Raw genomic sequence first — 22,602 nt, forward strand, 5'->3', positions numbered from 1 at the left:
ATATGCATTTCTCTATGCGTTTGTCACCACGAAAAAAACAAAAAACAAACAAAAAAAAAAACCTCACTGCTGACATTACTTTTTGCTTCAGCTACAATGAAACAAAAATGTGCTACATTTGCTATTTTTTGAGCACTACAGTCTGAGCACAAGACCAACCCTCTCTCCCCTCCTTCCAAAACGCAAACGTCACAATTAATCAGTTGTTTTCATCTGCCCAGTTTTACTTATCGGGTCAGTAAATATATTTCAGAATAACGACCAACCTGATCTGATATTTTATTGCCGATAAATTCTGCCTCCCCATCCCCCATTCATCAGTTTAATCTAGTGAAGGACCGATCAAAACAATTTCCAAACTCTGGTTTTTGATAAGCTCTGTCTTGCCAATAGTATTGACTAATTCTGATTTTCCTTTGAGAATGATGACAAAGCAGCACACAATCCAGTCAGTGACTTGGACCATTACTACTATTAGTATTTTTTAATTTTTTTTTTTTTTTTTTTTTTTACCAATGGAAAGGATACTGTACGACTTGAAAAGGTTTTCTAAAGTCCAGAGTGCGGTATGTATGCTGACGGTTTTTATTGTGAAGGTTTGAATGAAATTGTCTCTCGCTTCACTTTCTGTCTCTACTTCATGAAATAGACGATTGTCTTTTCAGACGAGCGTAGGCAGACCCCCGCCAACCGTAGGCCAACTGAAACCCACAGATACAATGCTGGTGGTTCAAGCTCGAAACCAATAAGCAAGACTATTCTGAAGGTGGCATACAGCCGGCTAAAAGTGAACTTACTTAGCTTTATATGTGAGACATCTTGTGGCTGCTCGAGGCTGACTCATGTTTCTTCTTTCTGCATCAAGTGAGGGACAACAGCACGTTTTAAAAGCCTCCATGCACTTACAAAGTGCTAGGTCGTAATGTATTTATAAATCATCCCCACTGTTCCTTTACTGTCTTGTCTTTGTGTCTGTTGTGATGGATCTGCGTTTGATGGACATGGAAAAGCGATGCATCGTTGCTGAAGTTATTTTATTTTTTATTTCATTTTAAAAGCAGTGATACTACAATGATACAAAAATGAAAACCAGTAACCATTTCATCCCTAAAATGCGCTAGATAATGAAGTTAAGGAAAAGGAGGAAAACAATACTGATACATTTGAGCAAGACTGTGTCCCTGTAGATAACAGCCTCCTCGCTTTGGTACATTTTTAACACATTCTAATCCTTCGTAATCTATAAACAGCATTCTGGCTTTAAAGAAAGTTTGATTATTCATTGAGGTTTTTTTTTTTTTTTTTTTGGTGCTTCTCCTCTCTGCTGTTTTAGTGGCCATTGTGTTTTGTGACAATCTGTTTCAGTTTGTCTGGAAAAAACTTTAAAGCAGTCAACATTTAATGATTTTTGGGTTTAACGCGATCAATTTCTTTCTTTAGAAAGATGTGCAACAACCATAAGAAAATGTGATTTTTCTTTTATATTTTTTTATAAGAAGCTGCGTTGTGATGCCTCGTCAGAATCTTGTCCTGAAAATGTGATAACACTGCTCCAAGGAAATGTTCATCTGGTTTGATCCACTTGCTATTTTACACAGTGATCAATTATTCTCCAGAAGAAATGAATGAACTACAAATACTCTTATCAATGTGAGAATTTCAAAATAATAAAGGATTTGTTTGTAGCTTCATGGCTCTTAGTTATCAAGAGAAACAACATCTCACTGTCTATGTATTGATATTGTAAATGTAAGAATAAGCAAAAAGAAAAAAAAAATCATCTTTTTAACAAACTCCCCCTCACTGTTTACCTTTTCATCACTGACTGTGGCATTTTATAGTGGATGAATGATATAAACATATTTTAAGTCTCTTAGCTGGTTGTCATCCATCCAGCCTTCTTTGTTGTCTGCTGTCTAATGACTGCGAGGATAGCTTTGTTGTACACGTCCAGGCTTTTGTTGCCAGTTAGCAGCATGTTTTCATAATCAAATGATCGTATTTAATCCAATGCGGCGTGAGAGCAACAGCGGTTTAATTTTCTGACAGACGCCGCGCGTAGAAGAATCAATGCATCGTCATAAAAAAAATGAAAGTGCTTTTCTGTCACGATGTATCTTAATAGCACAGTTACAGAAGATGTAATTATTCTTTTACAGTAATGCAGAATAGTAATCAAGGACCACAGCGGGGACGAGGAGCAACGCAGACAGACTATGCATCACGCTTAATGGTGCGAGCGCTATGTGTGCGTTATTCCTATCCTGAGTGAAACGGCGCAGAGATGTCGGTTTAATCCAGGAATGCAGACCCCAGGAGGTGTGTGAGGGATGAGATGATTTTATAGAGGAGAATAGAATGAGAGGAAGCCAGATCGTAGAGAAGTGGGAGGCAGTGTCCTAGATTGAAAATAGCCCAGAAGTGTTCAGAGGTCCTTGTTACGGGGCAGGTCTGACTGCGTGAGAAGGAAGAAGGGATTTATCAGGGAATTTTATCACACGGGGACGTGACGCAGTGGATTTAGTCTTGGACGTGTTTGTGCATAACCGTAATGTAGACGATCAGAAGCACACAGAGTCTGAGCTGCAAGTCTGTCTTGTGGCGTTTGCCAATTCAGCTGATGTTTACCTAAAGGTTTGCAGATGCACAGGTCATTTAACCAGAGACCCAATTTCCCCTTTATTGACTCAGATAAAGGGAAATGCAAGCCAAATTTTTAAAAAAATTAACATTTCAGTAATTGACGGCTAAAAATAACGACCATTTCCAAGCAATAAATGTGTGAGTCGATATCAAGTATTTTATCCTTTTGTCTTGATGATTATCAGATTAAGTCAGATAAAGTCTAGGGAGATATGTTTTGATTCATAAATGGTAGTGATTTAGTAAATCCTTCATTTCTGTTTAATTTAAAATTGCAACTTGTGTTCTAGTCTTTGAAATAAAATCGTTGGTTGGAAATTAGTGTTAGGTCACACCTAAAAAAACAAAAAACGATAAAAGTTTCTATCGACTGGGAAAACCATTAGTACAAAATAAATCTCGTTTTCTGTTAGTTTGACCTGTTTTAAATGAACACGCCTGAAGACAAAAGAAGCTTCACCTAATTGACCAAAACCTGCATTATTGTTGACCAGAACTGCATTGACGCACTGCTCGGTATCATCACAGACTATAAAAGGTATATTAAAGAAAAGAATAGCAGAACAAAGGATATTTGCTGTTGACACATCGGATTATGCTCTCCAAGCATGTCTTTAGATTATTTCATCTCCTGTTCTCTCCTCATGTAATTCAAGTAAAACGCTTTTTTTTTTTTTCTGGAGGGCTGAAAATATATAAAAAGGCTTTCAGTTCTATTCTCTCTCCCCATGTGGGAGTGTGATAACGCCCACCGGTTTTGATTTGTTGCTTAAAGAGTAGATGCCTGGTGAGGTATTATGTGGGTGGATAGAGTCCATGTGGGGGTTGTGTTGCATTGTATTCGTTCTTCAGGACTGGTAGATTTCTTTGTGTTGTTTTTTTTTGTTTGTTTGTTTCTTTCTTTTTTGCGATTGTTCCCGCCTCATATTTTTCACCTTCTCGCTGAGATGCTCCTTCTTTTTTTTTTATGTACTGAAACAGTCATTACTATATTTCTGTTGCTGAACTGTGGGTTTATTTAGTTTTATATCCACAGATTACGTTCAGACTCATCAGCTTTACAGATACGCATGGTATTGAGTTACACATACGTCTTAGTTGTGTTGTTCTACCGAGGGTCTTCAGGCTACATGCCTGTGAGTTGAGCCCAAATGAAGTCCCTCTAATAGAGTTTGAGCTGAACAAAGTCCTGAAGAATAACCCTGGTAAAGTCTGGCGGCAGGAAGGTGTCCTTAATAATGCCAGTTGGACCCCAGATGAATCCTTGACGTGTTGGTGTGTGTTCGTAAGGCGATGCATGTAAAAAGCTTTCCTGCTCTGCCTAAATGTCATTACTATACCAACCTGGGTTAACAATGGCTTCAAAATTAAAACGGCTATATGAGGTTGTTAGTCATCCTGATACGAATGCCTATTTTTATCCCTGTGATCTCAGTGCTGAACAGTTTTCTTTCTTAACTGTAAACTTTTATTGCCTGTATACAGGGGGAAAAAGGGGGGGGGAAGAAAAGGGGGAAAAAAAGCGATACCTGAATATAATGCAATACCAGAACTGCTGGTTAAATTACAGCTCGACACTGGAGAGAAGATTTGTCTTGTTGGAAGTACGTTTTTGGAACAATTGAACAAAAATTTTTAAGTAAGTTGCCAAAGAGGCATTTTCTTCTAACAACTGTAGGATAAGAACAAGAGAAAAATGTGAATTTTCAATGCACAATTTCACAAATATAGAATAGATAAGAAATGGCCTTTCTTGGAAAACTTCAGGTATAGCAGCAGCAACTTTATAAGTTCATACAGAAAACTTCCAAAAGTGTTAAAAAATATACAGAGAACAATAACAATAATAGTTACATATACCGTACAAGACGTAACATAAACATGCAATTCATTTTTAAAAGCATATCAATAGTAAATTTAAAAGCAAGTTATTTCCACATGTTGCACATCTGGCTCACCAATTTCCTAATGAGTGATTCTAGAGGGAAAGGATTGAGACGAACCTTGAAGTTTCATGGGTTTAGCAAACACCAAAGATGGGGACACACTGTATTACCATTATTTTTTATTTTATACCACATCTTACCCCAGTTCTAGTTGTGGTCAGTGGAAGAGTGAGTTGGCGCTAAACATCTGCTAGTGAGCGGTGGCGAAGCCTAAGGTTTGCAAGCGGTCCGCCTTCAGCGGCAGGCAAACAAGCGTTTGATTTGACTTTTCTAAATCTGAAAGCAGTTCTTTGAACTGGCCACTGACCAAACTGCAAATGTATTCTGATGTCGCAAACAACTTTAAGATGTAGATTGAAAAGATGTTTCTTTTCAGCTGAGTAGTTTGTTTAGGAGATGGTAATAGGTTTGTTGGTACCCAACAGCCATTACAGGCTTATGATGCAAACAGAAAACTTAACCATTTCTCATTTGTTTTCCTGTGAGTAATCCACAAGCAACAAAACTCATTGGTTTACTCAGATTTTATAGCTCTTGGGTAGAAAGATTTTTTCTTTTTCTTAATTCTTGCCAAACAAACACCATTGTTGCTTGAGATAACACTGCAACGTTTGCATGCAAAGCAAAACAAATTAGGATCAGAAGAAGAATCTAAAGAAATGTTAGGCTGCAAACTGGAACGACAGATCGTGGAAGGAAATCTGTATTTACACCACAAACCTCTTTCGCCCTCATGTAGGGGTGCACTGATTTATCACCGCCGATTCCCTTAATTTCGGGGGATCGGCCGATGCGTACACGTGAGGCCGATCTCATCTACCTCGGTCTAAAAAATCAGCTGCTGGCCTATTTTACTCTCTGGTGAGACGAGAGGTTTGACTGACACCAGGCCCACCAGGTCGTGTTTGCAGTTAACGATAGTCACCTCACTGTTGCCGACTTGGTGACTTTTGATATTTAGTGACATTTCAGACAAACATAAATTGGTACCAGCCAAAATCAGAATGGGTAGGCCAGGCTTTTTAAAAGATTGATCATCTGTGATGTGCCTGAGAAGTGCAATCGGCGCACCGCTGACCTTCGATTTTGCTGGACAGTGATTTCTCGCCTTATACAAGACCTGTCTGCAACTGTACTACACTAAACCTGTGTAGACATGGGTGATATTTAAAAAAAAACAAAAAAAAAAAAACATATATATATATATATATGTTGAAAAAGCCAATTCTTTGAGTCACATTTCCACAGAGAAAAAAAAAAATCTAATACTGAACCGTAAATAGGTGGTCCACTGCATTTAATCAGGGGACGAAATTGTTTTATTTTTTTCCAAGTTATCCTACGAGCCACAGAGTTGTATGTTAAATGGAAAGAAACGCTCTGTTTGCCTTTGTTTCTACAAATACACAATAATCCCTTCTGCCTTTTCGCTGTGAGTGATCTGTGTAAAATGGTCTTATCTGGCCGCAGCACAGAAGTTTTACTGGTTAAAAAAGAGAGAGAGAGAGAGAGAGAGAGCTTTTTATGAGTAGAGACCCGTTCGTCAACCTCCCCCACCCCTCTTAAAAAAAGAAAACGCAGTGAGTTACGGTTGGACTCTCCCACTCAACACATGTGTTTCTGTTGTCCTCCGTTCCGCACATACTCCCTCATTAAAAGCATTGTGGAGCCCCTCTTGTTCTCACCCTTTCTCTTTTTTTTACCCCCCCTTCACCTTTCTCTGCAGTCCAACTCGATGAACACACCCGAGTCTCACTGCTCTATTCATGCACAGCTGTAATTGGGTACGTATGTGTTGGGAAGAGAAGACCTCTGGGTCTGTGTAGGAACCTGTCCTTGTGTTAATGGCCTTTGTTGCCTCACTCAACATTTTTTATATTTTTGTCTGAGAAATAACATTATATTAATGTGACGATCGGATCAGATCGGGTCTCTTGGCTGTTGTGACATTGACTTTCTATCAGTTTTGTTGGAAGCTTTATCATTTACCGTTCCAAGAACAAAATAAGGACATCTTAAGCCTCGGCTTGTTAGTTGAAGACGATAGAGGGGGACCATTTTACCACTTTGTTCATAACTGTGATGACCAGATCTGTAGCTGTTGCTTGGCTATGCGTGCCCCAAGTGAGGTACAAGTATGGGGATTTGAAGTTTCTGGATTATTGTAATACACTTATTTCTTCACTATTGAATGTAATCAGACAATTTTAATGTATTGTGCTAAAAATATGTCAATCGTGGCGTATGTGACATGTTTTTCACTTGTTTAAATGAGTGCGAGGCTGTGGCGCTGTGTAGCTCTCATGTGGTTGAGGAGAAACTCTAGTTCTTCACGCTGTTGTCCTGGATTGGATTCCTGGTCACATGTCTTCCCCTTCTCTCTATCCTTTCAGATTACTGATCAGCAAAGGCTAAAAAATATGCAAGAGGCTGCTGTGTTTTTCTTTTTTTTTTTTTTTTTTTTATTCAGTCAAGTGACCTAGCAAAAATATTATATTTTGTTCTTTTCTGTGAAGTTGGTTACGATTTTTCTCACGATTCCATCAGGTAAAAGGTCAAAGAGCATTTCTAAACAGATTTGAATCAGTTTGCACAATGGTGTCAGTTTGAAATTGAGATGACAAAACACTGAAGACTTCAAGAGCTGCATCTCAGACTGTTCTGACGATGAAAACTTTGCCTTATGATTGCTATTGCAAATTCATCCAAGTTATTAGTTTAACTATAATTAAGATGATAGTATGGGCTGTTGCAATTGGATTCATAGAGCTCAATTTGAAGTTATTTATACAATGGTATGTATGTTTTCATACTGATGCTAGAAAACATTGTTTTGGCTACCCTGGCAACAATAAATAAATAAATACAGATAAAGTCCTATAGTCTATTAAATTACACAAACGAAGAGTTAAACAGACAAGTCAGGCCACCGTGAAAAGCCCAAATATTCAGCTTAATGTTAGCCCTCAGTCAGCTAGTGGCAGGTAGAACAGAAGAGGTCTGGTGGTTTCCTTCTTGTTGTTTTGTCATGCTGTTGGACAAAACCTCGTTTGAGCATTTATAAAGTCCAAAGCTGCACTAAACGCCCAGTTCCCTGTGGTGCCAGAAACATGCCATTTACTGCCTTCTGCTTTAAGTTGGAGCGACGCATCTGAAATGATCATAAACAATCCCAAAATGACCAATCTGTAATATGCATCATTTTAATTTGGTAGGTCAGTACTTGATAATAAAAAATATGCAATTGACATTTGCCAAGGATTTGGTGTATTTTTCTCAATCTGTATCACTGGCCAAAAATGTGGAACCGTATACAAGTTACATTTATGCATTACACTGCATATTTCGTGCGTTTGTCGTGAACATTTTAGTATCCTCAAGTCGAGGCCAAAGCAGAGCTGTCCGGAACTACAGCTTTTAGTTTGACTTCGGAAGCATTTGCATGTAGAAAATGCAGATTAATGAAGGCGGGGAAAGTAAACGATGAGTTTAACAAAGAAGAGCCGCTCGGGGGGGAGGGAGGGAGATGAAAGGTGGGAGGCTGAGCAGAGCTAGAGGAAGGAATTAAATCACAAATGATGCAGTAGATTAATGAGGATTGTACTGCGAGATGTGTCGAAGCAGGTTAATCATCTCCCCTGAGACATCATTTCAGTGTTAGACACCAGTTTAAGAGGCGAAGTAGAGTTGGTGTGTTAACACTCTTGTTTTACAAGAGCACTGGCACACAAGTTTGCATTTTGGGGCTTGTATTCAAGGGTTTTCCACCAAAGATAACAACCTTTAAAAAAAAACAAAAAACAGCTCAATATACATTTTAGTGCTTTTCATATACTAGTGTTTTGGGGATTGATGCTGGCGTTTCAGGACTTTTATGAGCCCCATATGAAATGAGACACTAATGTGATTCAACGGATTTGTTCTAATTAACCGACTTTAAAGCACAAGCTGAGGAAATGACAGACTTCAAAATACTTCTATTGGTTTACGAAATTATTGAATAACTTGGCATCAAAGTGCGATGAAGACCTATTGTTGTGGTCTGAACCTTCCAGACCACTGAGGTCTTTTGGTTCTGGCCTACTCTGCATTCCCAGAACCAGAACCAAATGCGGAGAAGCAGCACTCGGTTTTTATGCTCCAATAATCTGAAACAAACTTCCAGAAAACTGTAAAGATGCTGAAACGCTGAGTTTATTTAAATCAGAGCTACAAATGCACCTGTTCAGAGTTGCTTTTAACTAGGACCCATTGATCAACATGTCGGATGTGTATTTGCTTGATTTGACAAAACGTAATGTTTATTGCTTGTTTCTTAATTAGCAACTGCACCATGTTTTTATGGCATAAAGCACTTTGACGCGTCTCATTGCTGAAACGGCCTTTACAAATAAACTTGACTTGAGAGTGGACCGGTTAATTTTCATTTGATTCAGTTTAAAAATGTGTTTTTATAAAGTGAGAAACCATTGACGGAATACTCCTGTTTTTCATAAGGAGCTGCTGGGGTTTGTGGTGGTAACCACAGGATACTCAGCACCCTCTCATACGCAGCAAATGACAGAGCTACTTTTTACAAGCACACTTCAAACGCCACGTCCCGTCTGTCCGGGGGAACACATCATCTCGAATAAAACACACATTTCACACACAAACATCCCCCTCTTTTTTTTTTTTTTTTAGAATCCTTCAGTCCTCGCTCGGCGTCTTCCTTCAGCCTTGGTGTGCTGTGTTTTGTTTAGTTGTTGTGCTTGCTGTCACCTGCCTGCTCACTGGGTTCGTTGTGCTTTTTCATGGGCTGGTTTCTGTGTTCGTACCGCCGCTTGTGTTTCTTGTTAAATACAGCACGTTTCATGTGTGTATACTCATACATAGTCATGGGTTGCTATCACTCTGATCCACATTTTATAGGTTTTTACGAGTAGCAACTGAGGGGACGGTTTTGGATCAGTCGTTATCAGCCGTTACCTTTAACTCTTCACTCAGAAAGGCACTCAGCTCTGCTGCTCTCACTAACCATTTACTGTTGCACTGGTGCTTGCTTTTTTTTTTTTTTTTTTTTTTTTTTTTTTGCTATTTTAATTTTTTTTAATATAATTTCACTATTTTTCCCTGTGTTCATTGTAATCATGACCTCTCGCTGTTTTAATTTCAGATTTGCATATCCACTTCCACTCCTCCCTCATTTGCATACAGCAAGAATGGCGAGCGGGCATCCCACAGACAAATTCAGTTTCATGTATCAACCAGACACGCACAAGAGGTACGGGGCACGCATGAACACACACTCACATTCTCGCTAAAACACTTTCAGAATGCCCGAATTCATCATCGGCAGGTAAGTTGGACAGAACTGAGGCGGGGTTCTTTCTTTTCTTTTTTTTTTTTTTTTAGTTTTTTTGCAGGGCATGCGGCATTAACAAAACCTTTACCCTGAGCCGGTTCTAGCACCTGAATCCATTAATAGGTTGCTCCATTCCCCCCCCCCCCCCCCCGACTTCCAGTTGTGAAAGTCTGGCTGCGTGGAGCATTCAAGACCACACAGAAGAGGCTAGTTCTCAATGAATCCACACCTTCCTTGTGCTTTCCAGCCAGTACTTGTGCTCCGTGTTATTTCAATAGTCTGAGTGTATTCTTACGTTGAGCCTACATAAGGGCGATGATTCACAGGGCTTGATGACTGTCAGATCTTTTTTTTTTCCTCTTTGTGCCGAATCCTTTAGACGAATGTAATGTTAACAATATGTGCGTTTTTCATCAACTGACATGAATTACATGTGTTGTTTCCGTTTTTCCTTTTTCTATTTCAACCCTCTTCCCTCCCTCCCCCTCCCCTCCTGTGTTTCTTCTTAGTAAAAGCAGGTTATCTTCAGCCATGAATCCAGTCTACAGTCCTGTTCAGCCTGGCACTCCTTATGGAAACCCCAAGAACATGGCCTTCACAGGTGAGACATGCATCCACTTATGTGCTGGCTTCTTATACAGTCTGGAATATAATGGAGACAAGTATAGAATTAGAGTAAAGGGGCAGTATAATGTAAAATTGACTTTATATCGCATCACAAATGAGAGCTGCAGCTTCCAAGCCTCCTCCTCACCGAGCACCCCCTCCCCACTGCTCCCACTCCCAGCTCCTTCAGACTAGCCAGCAGGATTTAGCAAACACTGCACATCTGCTGAACTCACTATTTGATATATACATCATATTTGATATATACAGCATTTCTATAACAACTGAAGGCAACATAATTAGTTGATTGTGCTATAAAATGGCATTGTAGGTGGAAAACATATAATACTGCACCTTTAAACACATTTTATGTTCTATTTGAAAAGAGGTATCCTGTTATTTAAAGATACTTTCCACCTGTTTCCGTTTTTGTCTGTTTGGCTGTCCATCAATCTATAATGTATACATGAGTCATTCATCCATTTACTGTGCATGCGTCACTTTTAACATTAGGTCTGGTTAGTATATATTCAGCTAATCTGTTCAAGTTATGCTGATTGAAATTATTTCGTTTCCTCCTTTTGTTGTGGGCTCACTTTCTGTTATCAAAGCCAGTACGTGGTTCACCCTGATAAACCCCCCACAGTTAATTAAAATTAGCCTAAAATGTGATTTAGAGCACCTTTTCTCTGTGTGTAAAACGAGATGAATTCTGGTTTTTAATTTGCCATGTGAGATCGAGTCAAACAGGGAAGCTGCAAAACGACTAGTTGGAGCCTGACTGGGTCCGTTCTTCACTGAATAATTTATATTTTCAAAAGCAGAATAAGATGTTTAAAAAGAATCAAAAACCGTTTACAAGACGGTCAAATAAGTAAACACTGTAGGTATTTTAACAGTACCTAGACTGGTAGCTGTATTTCACCCAAAATATGAGATACTTTAGGTACGATAACCTTGACTAATAGTGAACCGTTTTGATCACTTTGACGTCGATTGCGATTATGTGGGCACACATGTAGAGCTTAAGCAGCACAAGTAGTCAGGAGGAGAACATAAAATAGCTGACAGTGAGTAAAAACTTTCATGAGTACAATTTCCTTCAGCTAAAGACAAACGGCAAAAACTTCGTCTATTTACTGAATTTTGAAACCGTTTCAAATTAAATGTTTATTGCAACAAGCTGTAACAAGCCGTTAGCTGGTTAATTAGTCTAGCTATTTGCAATCCTTGCACTGTTCTTTCTTGACTCTTTCTTGGCGTTTTTACTTCTTTCCTTTGACCCTTCCATTCTTCATTTCCTTTTTCGTGCTGCAGTTTCCTACCTTTTCTGTTTTCTCCCCACCATTCTCCTTCCTTATTGTTTTTTAAATTCCTTCTTTTCATTCATTCTTCCTTGCTTTGTTTCAGCCTTTTTTTTATTTTTCGCCCCCAGCTTCCACATTTAAAGCATGCCAGCTGTTCATGCTAGTATTTTAGAATTTAAAACGGAGATAATGAACAGAGAACTCGGGAAAGTTGAGTATCAAGTCTATATTTTTACACTAAAGAAACTCTGTGCTCAGCAGTCTGATCAGTCTAGTGTGTGTTGATTAGAGTTAATGAGCCACAGCTGTCCTGGTGTCTTTTCAGCAGAGATGATGCTGAATGATGGACAAACTATACGTTTGCTGGTCAGATTCCCCCAGCAACCCATTCTTGATTAAGTAAATATTACGAAGTTCTCATTTATGACCACTACTTAAAGTATTTTTCCATTAATATGTAAGGAAATCAAACGGTACTTTTAAAAAGACATTTTATATCCCTCTATTATCTGCTTAAAAGGGAAATTGCAAAAAATATAAAGGACAAATAATTCATATTATTATATATTTACATTGGTCTTCTAGCAGAATTACATTTTCACATTCCAAGGTTTCTCTAAACCCTTAATCTTGGTGTTATTGACTCAAATATTCATTCCCTTTGTACACATGGAGACTAGCTCAAGCCTTCACTCAGACCATTCAGGCAGAAAATTGAATACAATAGAACAAGATACAAAAGCAGACTGTTTTCCATTTCCTAAGCCTTGGTAGGCATCGCTGCACATATTAAACCATCGCTCTGAACTATTTACTTAGGTCTTCACCAAACCTCGAAAGACTCCGCGAGTTAAATTCAGCGAGATTCTGAGGAGTTCTGGCTTTTAACTAGGTCATCAAAACCGTCTGGTGTTTCATCGAGTTTTCCTCTACGATCCCAAGGATCTGGTTTTAATTATTGTGAAAAGAATAAAAGTTGATTGAAGTGGGTAGCGACGTAAAGCTTTTTCCCCCCTACTTTTTTGGCAAACTTTATTTTAATCCAATGAAGTTTTTCCACTATTTACTAAACAGTTCACACACCATTAAGGTGTTGTCTTTGCTTTATGATTTCAATCTGTGATCAGTCATGGTAGAGGGTTTCCTTTAAGCTTTTTCCAGTTTGAGCCTCTTCAGATACTTTTTATCTACGTTTCTTAACCTCTTGTCTTTATCAAATTAGTTAAGGGGATGTTGGGATATTTGTTGCCTCTCCTCTTCGATCCTTTGGGGGTTTTCCACCAAAGTTGCTTCACTAATTGCTAGTTTGTTCTTCACTGGTTCTGCAAAACAAAACCAGACACCTCCTCTTACATTACAGAAAAAGGCTCTACAATGAGCACATGTTGAGTTTCTGTAGAGAACCACAGGCACACTGTGACTACACAAATCACATGACTTGTTTCAGTTTCCCTACAAGAACCTTAATATCTCCACCTCAGCTTACTAGTGTTGTATTAAGCGGTCTGATTGAAAGCTGAAGCTCTGACCTGTAATGACCAGCCATAGTGGAATAATTTAAAGCACCTGGTGATGATAAAATGTCAAAAGTTTTACAAAATGGATTTGGAAATGGCACTTTTCAGTGCAGCTTTTTGCCATAGAGCGAGTTACCTATATAGTAGCATGCTGCGAATAATATAAAGATTGAGCTCATGTTATTCTGCTGCATTTTGTTTAAAGTCATAGTTTAGTAGTTTTGTCTTTTTAATTGGACAGATTTGAACTGATAGAAACCCTGAGAGTTTTAAACATGGCACTCAACATTTTGATTGGTTGTTGATCCTCACGAGCCCAATTTCAGTTCTTTACAAAACCGATTCTGTTCTCTGGCCCAGCTAAAAGTAAGAGCCGAGTTGGAATCGACAAAGTCTCACAACTCCAAAGGAATATATTCGGCATTAACTGTAGTGATTTCTCAAAATGTAGGTGGAAAATATCTGAGATTGGGGCAAAAACTAGCAAATGGTTTTCCAGTCCAATGCTCTAAAGCTGTGGATGAGAATTAATTTGCCAGTAATTATACTAATCATCACAAAACATTCCAACATACACAACAGATTTTTTTAAAATTTTAGTTAATGTCATCTTCAATTGGTCAACCAACCAATCAGTTAACGAATGTCACACATTAGTATCAATGGTTGTTCATGATCATCTCTGTCAAAACCTGTTAAATTTTAAAATGTTTCAACACATATATTACACCTTTTTCAATTTAAGTGTAAATCATAAAGTAAAAATGCTGTAAACATGTAGACATTTTTCGAGTTTAAGCGCCTCATGGGTTTGTACAAATTTCTAGGAAACCTGTTTAAAAGACATCCTAATGCATTTTGTGTACAAGACGAATCGATCCGATAGCTATGTGAGGCCCAGAGAGTCAAATTTGGCAATTTTACATAAATGACACCCCAGACCATTTCCAGCTCATTCCAACACCATCCAGTCAAGTGAGATGCTGTCCAGGTCAGTTCCACTTCCAACAAAACAGTCTGATTTAGTTAACTATTTAATGCCCTTCAATCAAAGATAATTACACTTAATTAATTTCTGTTGATGCTAAAGCAACACAAATAATTGCATAAATCAGTTACAATTCAACTGTATTTTGAAGGTTGCTTGTTGTGCTTCCTGTCGTTGCTTCTTGCCATCTCTCTCCGCGGCTTCACATTACATCCCAGAAAACTCTTCATCAGGTCGGATCTTTGTTGCTCGGCCCGACATGTGATTTATGACGCACAGCAGTGTGTGTCTACCCCCCGCCCCCCTCACGTGCATCCTTATGCATTGCTAATGTTTCTGAATTTATCTCCTCCCACAGCATATTGGCAGGTGTGCCTTGTCTGCCTAATCGGTGAATGTTAGACACATTCAGCCGACTGTGTTATTGTTGCAAACGTTTTCGTTCTTTTTAACGACTGCCATCTGCGCACGTCCTGCTTCAAGCTAAATACTTTGTTCTACACTCGTTCGTATGTGTGTTGGGTGTTCCCTGTACTTATTTGGTGGGGTTTTGTAACATTTTTCTTTTCCACCTGTGTTCTTCCTCTCTCTCTCAGCCTATCCAGGAGGGTATCCAGCCACAGCTCCCACCTACACTCCGAACCTCTATCAAACAGGCAGTCCTGGGTATCCACCAGGTGAGCTTGAACTCTCACTGTTCTTCAATAAAAGATAATAAAGCCGTCGGGTTTTCATTGCTGTTGTTAAAGACACGTTAAAAGAGTTTTCTGCAGAAGAAAATCCAGCAAACAGGTTTTGATGAGGTCGGGTTAGAGGGAAATGCATTTTTCTCTGGTTTAAAAATAAATAAAACCAGAACAGGCTGTTTTGGAAAGCTTTACCTAGTTACATCCTAATGTTTTTTTGTTTTTTTTTTAATTATAAATCCCCAGATTAGCTGGAACAGATTCATTATGTTTAGGCAAATTAAGAATAACATTCTTGTACATTATCTACTAGTTTTTAACTAGTTGAAAGTAGAGAAAAATGGGAAAGTTTGTGTAACACAGATTCTAATATTTTGTCTAAATTGTCATAAGTAATTATTATGAAATTTAATTAATACTGCAAGAAGAAATTTGGGTAACTTGGATTTAAAAAAAAAAACGCTCGACTTGCATGCCTGTGTCAAAACGTCCACTTAAGCTGACTGTTGTATTTGCTTTAAGGAAAATGTAATTTGACAATAACTTGTATCACTCAACGTATTTCTTTGTAGTTCATTCAAGTTTTACATTTAAATCACAATGATCTTAAAAGGATGTTTTCACTTACTGGAACGAAACATTATGTTGTCATTTTCATAAACGTCTAGAAGATTTTGATGGCTATATTTAAAGCTAGAGCTGCACAATATATCTGATTACATTTGTCATGACAATACTTAACTGCACATTTTCCTGACAGCCTTACTTCAAGCTGGGAAATCATCAGTCGTATTCAATAAATTACTTTAGTTAAAAAAAATTAAAAAAAAGAAGTAAATTTAGACTTGTTTGCAACTGTTGATGCTGGACTGAAATAACGAGCAAACCTGCAGGTTTCCTTCAGTGCCTCTGATTAAAGTCTTTACGTGGCATCTTACTGTGCTTCTGGTTTATTCAAAATGTTTCTGAAAACAACTGACTACCCAATGGGTAAACATGGTGGGTGTTGTGCAACAATGAGTCTGACTTGGCTGTGAATCACTACGCAATAGTTGAGGGTAATTATGAACAAAACTAGTAATTTAGATCAAAATTGCCCAGTGGGGCCACCACCTGATCGTCAGGAAAATAGCAGCCAAATAGTTTAGTCTGCTATTGTCTATGTGATCCTGCTTGATAAGGTTTAGGCATTGAAATAATAGATGGAGAGATAAGCATAGTACTGGCAATTTATTTTATTTATTTATTTGTGAACAGGAGTACGCTATAAATTCATGGGGAAAAAAACAACAACTAACTGATATCTATTATACAAGATTACCAGCAAAAATAACTTAACATTACAATGAAAGATTTGTTATGATGTACCTTTCAGGCACATTGTGCTGTAAAATCACGCCGTCAACTGTTAACTTCAGTTACAATGAAAATGCTGTACATCTTAAAATAATTTAGAAGTTTCACTTGGCATCATATCCGACGCCTCTTCTCTTTAAGAACTTCGGATTTGGAAACGAGACCAAAATAATTCTCAACAAATTCACATTAGTTTGCGGATTAACCTACTGTTGGTTCGTCACACAGCATCACCAAAATCATGCAAGAATGAAACATGAAGTGACTCAGAATTATATAGAAATATCGCAGTTTAATATGAACATCCTTGCTTGAAGACCAAGGTTTGTATTGGAGACTTTTGAAAATGAGGCCAAATTAGCTCTAAACTAATTAAAATTAGTTTCAGACTAAGCTGATATCATTTGGATATGTGTTCAAGCAACCATGTTACAAAGCATAACTATAGTGAAGAGAAAACATTATTTAGAGAAATAATGTTTAATAATTTCCTGAATTATTAAACATTTGGACTATTGATTCTTAGTCCATCGATCGTCACCACAGTGACTGATCGCGATGGATCTAATTTAGTATTTTGGGATACCAGCATAAACTGACATAAGTTATTTTAAACTATCTCTTTTAAGTCAATTTATAACAATGTTGGCTGTTGTTAAAGAGGGCAGCTATTATAGGAATGCGGTCGCACTGAAGATGACTTAAACCTCAGTAGATACCGTAGGTTAGCATTTACCTTTTGAGAAAACTGACACTTAACAGGTTCTTAGGAGTATTTTACATTGACTAGTGGAAAGAGAGAAAGGAAAAATGCAGGTAAAACAGAATAAACTTGCACGCCATGATTAAAACAATTCTTAATCAGTTATCTTATAAAACACTGTTTACATCAGACTCCATGGCCTGCTTCTCCCCTGCTCAGCTCCTCCAGACTAGCCAGCAGCAATTAGCAAACACCTGGCAAAACTGTGGATCATTATAGGAGCTTCTGAGTTAAGGTTTAAGAAAAAAAAAAAGGCATTAAAGGGTTAGTAGAGGAGCTCTATTATGATGACTTCCTGAAGGCGGAGTTTCAGAAAGAACACACGTTTTTAAAGAGGTACAGGCCCAATTTTGAGGCGTTAAATTGGGAAGTAAAATTTAAGTCATATTTGATAATCATAAGAATTTTTATTACAAATGATTATGCTATAAAATGGCGTGTGCCTGGAAAACGCATTACATTGCCCCTTTAAGAACAGGGAACCTCCTAACTCAGAGGTTCGTAATAATCTACAGATCTTTAATTATTGAAAGAGATGAGTAACGTAGGAAGGATAAGCACACCCTCACATAAAGCAGCTGCGGGTCTGCTCCATTAAACCTTCAGATGGGTAAATGATCAACAACTCTGGGCAGTTGTAATCGCTTCAATCTGTGTCTCAGAACATAAACGCCGAAATATTTTAACGTTACCGTTAAAAATCTCTCGAAGGCTTTGATTACAGCATTACTCTTTCAATCTCTATATCCAATGAGACCTTGAAGCAGATGTCTGACCTTTCTTTTAATTTAGCCTTTCAAGTAAGGCTGGCTCATTACATCAATGTGTTTAAATGCGAACGACAGAAAAAATTTGAACTTTAGTGTAATTGTAACGAAACAGAAAATATAAGCTTGAGAGGAAATGAAGCTGGGAGGTGACTGAAATGCCAGCGATATAAACCATGGCATAGCATTTCTTTGTTAAAAAAAAAAAAAAAGGTCTTATTGTAATATTGATATATTTTAAGAAACTGATTTGTGGGTTGTTTACTGTAAGTCTTAATAACCAAAATTAACATAAAATAAATCCCTCTGTGTGTAAAATGAATAACGTTCCTGAAATCAATTAACTTTTTATTGACATTACGCTTTTCAAATGGTATTTATGTACAATGGGATTTGACTCTTGGGTTTATAAAAACATAAAAAACCAACATAGATGTTAGAAAATAATCATTTAAATACAATATGCTGTGCATTTCCAGACTCGATTAGTAATCATAAAATGTAAGGATTTTAATGATAAGAAGTCTGGTTATTTTTTTTTTCTTCCATTACTGAGCAAACCCAATTATGTGAGCATTAGCGGGGTGACAGAGAGAGAGAACAGAGCGAAGGGTCAATGATTTATATTCATATCATATAAGAAATGAATGTCCCTCAATGACTTGGTGAATTTGTCAAAACTGAATTCCATTAGCAAGACGAAATCAGCATTTCCCCTCCAGTGTTTTCCTGTCCTTTTTGATTTGGTCTGTAACAAAGGAAGGAGCAGGTTTTCTAGACTCCTCCTTTGCTCCTTCTGAAGCTGCCTCCTCTCTTCCTCAGCTTAGGTTCATCTTTTGGAAGTCGAGCAAAACATCAGATCTGCTTTTGTTCTTACAGAAACCTGAGCCTTTCTGTTGTGGCTGCGTCGTCTGATTGCCGACTCCTTTCTGCTGGGCTTGATTTATGAGGGGATTAAAATAGTTCATTTTCTTTCCCCCTCAACATGAATGATTCGCAAGATAAAACCAGTTGTGGTCTGATTGAAAACACGTCTTCGGTCGTTTTTCATCAAGACCATTGACGGACCGTTTTTTTCTTTTTTTTGTTTTTTGTTTTTTTTTCTGTCTGCGCTTCTTTTGTGCGGCTGTCTCTCACCACGGTCTCTTAATGCCCTGCGTGGACATCAGAGCAGAGTTTGACCGTGAAAGCATGCACACACACATGTACATACACACACGCTCCAGCATACAATCACCGGTAGCGAGAACAGCTCCAGCATCTCTTTGTTCCCTTGTCCTTGTGTAAGAGAAGGGCTTTTCATAAGCTATGCAGCAGCAGCTAGCTAGTAGCATGTTTGACCTTCAGGCTCCATCCTGTGGCTGCTCAGAGGTACTGCACCCCCTCAGAGCAGTCTACATAAGAACGCAGCCCAATGAGACTAATACCATCTTTCAAATAGTGATGTAACCTTTGTGAAGTGAGGATTCTCTGCTAAATTATTTAATGCCTACCATGTTTCCCTGCAATAAAAGTGATGTCTTAAATTTGGCCCATAGTCACTGATTACACAGCTTCTTTCCTCTTTCCCTGCACGCTAAAAGAAGGTTTTGATTCAAAGCTCCAGTCTAAGCCTGCTAAATCAGATTTTTTTTTCTTTTCTTTTTTTTTTTTTCTTTTGATATATGGGTATTTCTATGCTGATTATGAGGCTGAACTCTTCTTTAAACAGAAACAGTCCCCATCTGGTGGTCTTTACAGGAAATGCAAATAATAAAGTGGCAAAATTGATATCCCTCATGGTCCTGAGACACATCTCTTTCAAAGTTTCTTAGAGGAAAACTGTTTAATATTTGACTTCTCCCCCGCCCCCACTTTTGACAATTCTTTTTCTTAAGTTATTTTGGCGTAATGGATTTATAGCAGCGTCTGAGCGGCAACAGCGGCTCATTTCAGGAGCTATTTTTTATTCACGCTCGGCTCATAGTGAAAAGCCTGGTATAATTATCTGACTCTGCACTTCCCTTTTTAGCTCCCTCCCAGGCTTTCGGCATCTTATCAGCGGTTACTGCTTTAGGTTTTATTGCTCTTATCAGCTTGGATTGAATAAGCAGTTGGTTGCCGTTTTTTTATCTGGAGAAATGCTTCCGACTCCACTGAAAAGGCAAAAAATAGAAGCAGAAATATTCATCTCAAAACCACGTGTGATGTTTCACATTTCCAGGTTTTGCCCCCCACCCCAGAAAAGATGGGAATAAAACCAGAATTTGATACACTTGTATAAATTGCTTGAGTTTTGTATTTTCATTTTAGTTTTTGTGAAATTCTCCTAATTTATTTTAATAATCGAAAGTGATTTTTTATTTATTTTTTTTTAATATACATACAATTTTGAACTGCTTAGCATTTGTTTGATTAATTTAAGTTGTTTTCTGGATATTTGCAGGATACACCCCAGCGGGAACCCCATACAAAGTGCCCCCCACTCAGTCAAATGGAGCACCTCCTCCCTACACCCCCACTCCCACCCCATACCCCACAGCCATGTACCCCATCCGCAGTGCCTACCCTCAGCAGAACATTTACGCACAGGTAAGGACATCGCGGATGACATTGCCTTGGAAATGTTTGCTGTCCCACCTGTTTGGCTGCCTCCGCCATTTAACGTTTGTTTCTCCTTGCTGGCAACATCGATTCTCTGTCTATTAAAAAACAATTTGTCGCAGCATTTTTGCCAAACTTGCGAACCAAATGCCGTGCAATCTGTGCAATGGCTCGGGAACGAGACGTTTTCCAAATCTCGACGTTAAAACAAACTGTCGGAGGAGATTTAGAGCGTCTCCCGATTCGTTTTTCTTGTTTTAGGGGATTTACAGAATGTGTTATTTAAATGCGACTGGATTTATTCAGCCATTTATCTCTGTTCATACCACTTTCATCATGCTCTGGCCTTCACATTACATGGATATTTATTTAACGTTTAGTTTCAAAGTCCCAAGTAAAAAAACGTTGCCTTCAGAGCTGTGATGAAGCACTTTAATACTGTTATAATTCTTCCATGCTGTACATGTGGCAGCCCCCCCATCGCTAGCCTCACTAAGAGCTCTTTTAACTTGTTTTCTTTGACAGGGAGCATACTACACCCAACCAGTATACGCGGCCCAGCCACATGTGATCCATCACACCACTGTGGTGCAGCCCAACAGCATCCCCTCCACAGCCCTCTACCCTGCCCCAGTCCCTGTTCCTGCCCCCCGTAACAACGGCATGCCTACCATGGGGATGGTAGCCGGGACAACCATGGCCATGAGTGCAGGTAGGACCAATACTCCCTCCAGAATGTGCACAAAGCGAGACCCTGCAACTGTCAACTACTATTCCTTGTGAAACCATTAATCTCCCTTATGCTTTTTCCACATTTTGTCACTTTGCAACCACAAATGTTAAAGTTTTCTATTGCGTTTTTATGTGATGAAACAAGTCAAAGTAGTGCATGTTTCTAATTGTATTCCAGTAAAAATCTAAAGTCGGCCGTTCATTGGATTGCAGCTCTCCTGGCTCAGAGCTATTGGTCCCTGTTTTTACTGAAACTCCCAGCTGCAAGTCCTTTGTTCCACGTCTCCAAATTAGCATCTAGATTAAAATATTTAGTTTTTATTTTCAAAACGGCATCAGTGGCAGTTTTGTATCCTGTCGCTGATGGATTTAGATTTGGACTTTGCGTCATTCATGCAATTATGTAGAGCGTCCCGTTGTATCTCTGGTTACATGTTTAGAGTCAGAAGGTGACCTTTTGGGTGAACCTCAAAGCTTTTGAAACATGAGCTTTCTTTTGCCCTCTTTTTTTTTTTTAGCTCCATCCATCATTGCCATCATTTCTGACTGAGCTCTACACCCTAACAAAATAAGAATGACCCACACAATGAGGCTGTCACTGCCATCTTTTAAAATAAAATAGAAAAAGTCATTGTTGTTCTGCATATGGGAAATTGAGTTTATCTGGACCTGGTCAGAGTGATCATTTGTTACAAAACATTTGAATTCAGGAAAATACTGCTAAGTAAAACAGAAATTATTCACCAGAAAGCAGCTTATGTTTGTATTCAGACTTTGGATTGCGAGCCGACGTGGCTGCAGGTTAGAATGAGTGCTTCAGTGTGTGCGAACTTTAAACGGGACACACTATGGCTTTTTTTCTTTTTCTTTTCAACGACGGTTCTCTGACATTAATACCAAATTTGTGGAATGCTCAACCAATAGTTGTCGTTAACGGATTCTCCCAGCTGAGCTGTGTCTCTCTGCAGCTCCTCCAGAGTTAGCTTGGGCGTATTGGCTGCTTCTCTGAGTTGTGCTCTCCATTCCTGGCCTTAGATGCAGGCTTGAACGTTTTTTGTGCTTTTTAGAGTTTCTAACCCAGCCCTGCTTTCGAGAGCGTACACGGTTTGTGGTCGTAACGTGACATAAAAGTTAGCAGGGTTTCTGTACTTTTCTGAGGCCGTGTATGAGAGAGGAGCTTCTTTCACATTAATGCTGGTGTTAAATGTGCGTAGGGACTCTGCTGACAACGCCCCAGCACCCACCAATTGGAGCACACCCAGTTACTGTGCCAACCTACAGGCCCCAAGGGACCCCCGGTTACAGCTACGTACCGCCTCACTGGTAGAGCCCACCCATCATGTGAGTATCCACAGAGAGAATCC

The 22,602-nt window shown here is 38.7% G+C and overlaps 1 protein-coding gene across 3 annotated transcripts in view; it reads left to right on the forward strand.

Annotated features, from left to right (window-relative positions):
• The window catches only part of fam168a (family with sequence similarity 168 member A), a 34,955-nt gene that overhangs the window by 6,194 nt on the left and 6,159 nt on the right, over positions 1-22,602 (forward strand). The window contains exons 2-7 of one of the 3 annotated variants that reach the window (XM_088011889.1): positions 9,745-9,852; positions 10,443-10,534; positions 14,948-15,028; positions 20,349-20,494; positions 21,032-21,218; positions 22,453-22,579. In XM_088011889.1, the coding sequence (XP_087868015.1) occupies positions 9,791-9,852; positions 10,443-10,534; positions 14,948-15,028; positions 20,349-20,494; positions 21,032-21,218; positions 22,453-22,565 (681 nt within the window). In that variant the 5' untranslated portion in view covers positions 9,745-9,790 and the 3' untranslated portion in view covers positions 22,566-22,579. Of the gene's footprint in view, positions 1-1,287; positions 9,853-10,442; positions 10,535-14,947; positions 15,029-20,348; positions 20,495-21,031; positions 21,219-22,452; positions 22,580-22,602 lie in introns of those variants that run through there. The other 2 variants (XM_014992997.2, XM_088011888.1) reach the window with 2 other exon arrangements.

The sequence above is a fragment of the Poecilia mexicana genome, unplaced genomic scaffold, assembly GCF_051168715.1.
Source record: "Poecilia mexicana isolate PSO_F unplaced genomic scaffold, ASM5116871v1 scaffold_13, whole genome shotgun sequence".
NCBI lineage: Eukaryota > Metazoa > Chordata > Actinopteri > Cyprinodontiformes > Poeciliidae > Poecilia > Poecilia mexicana.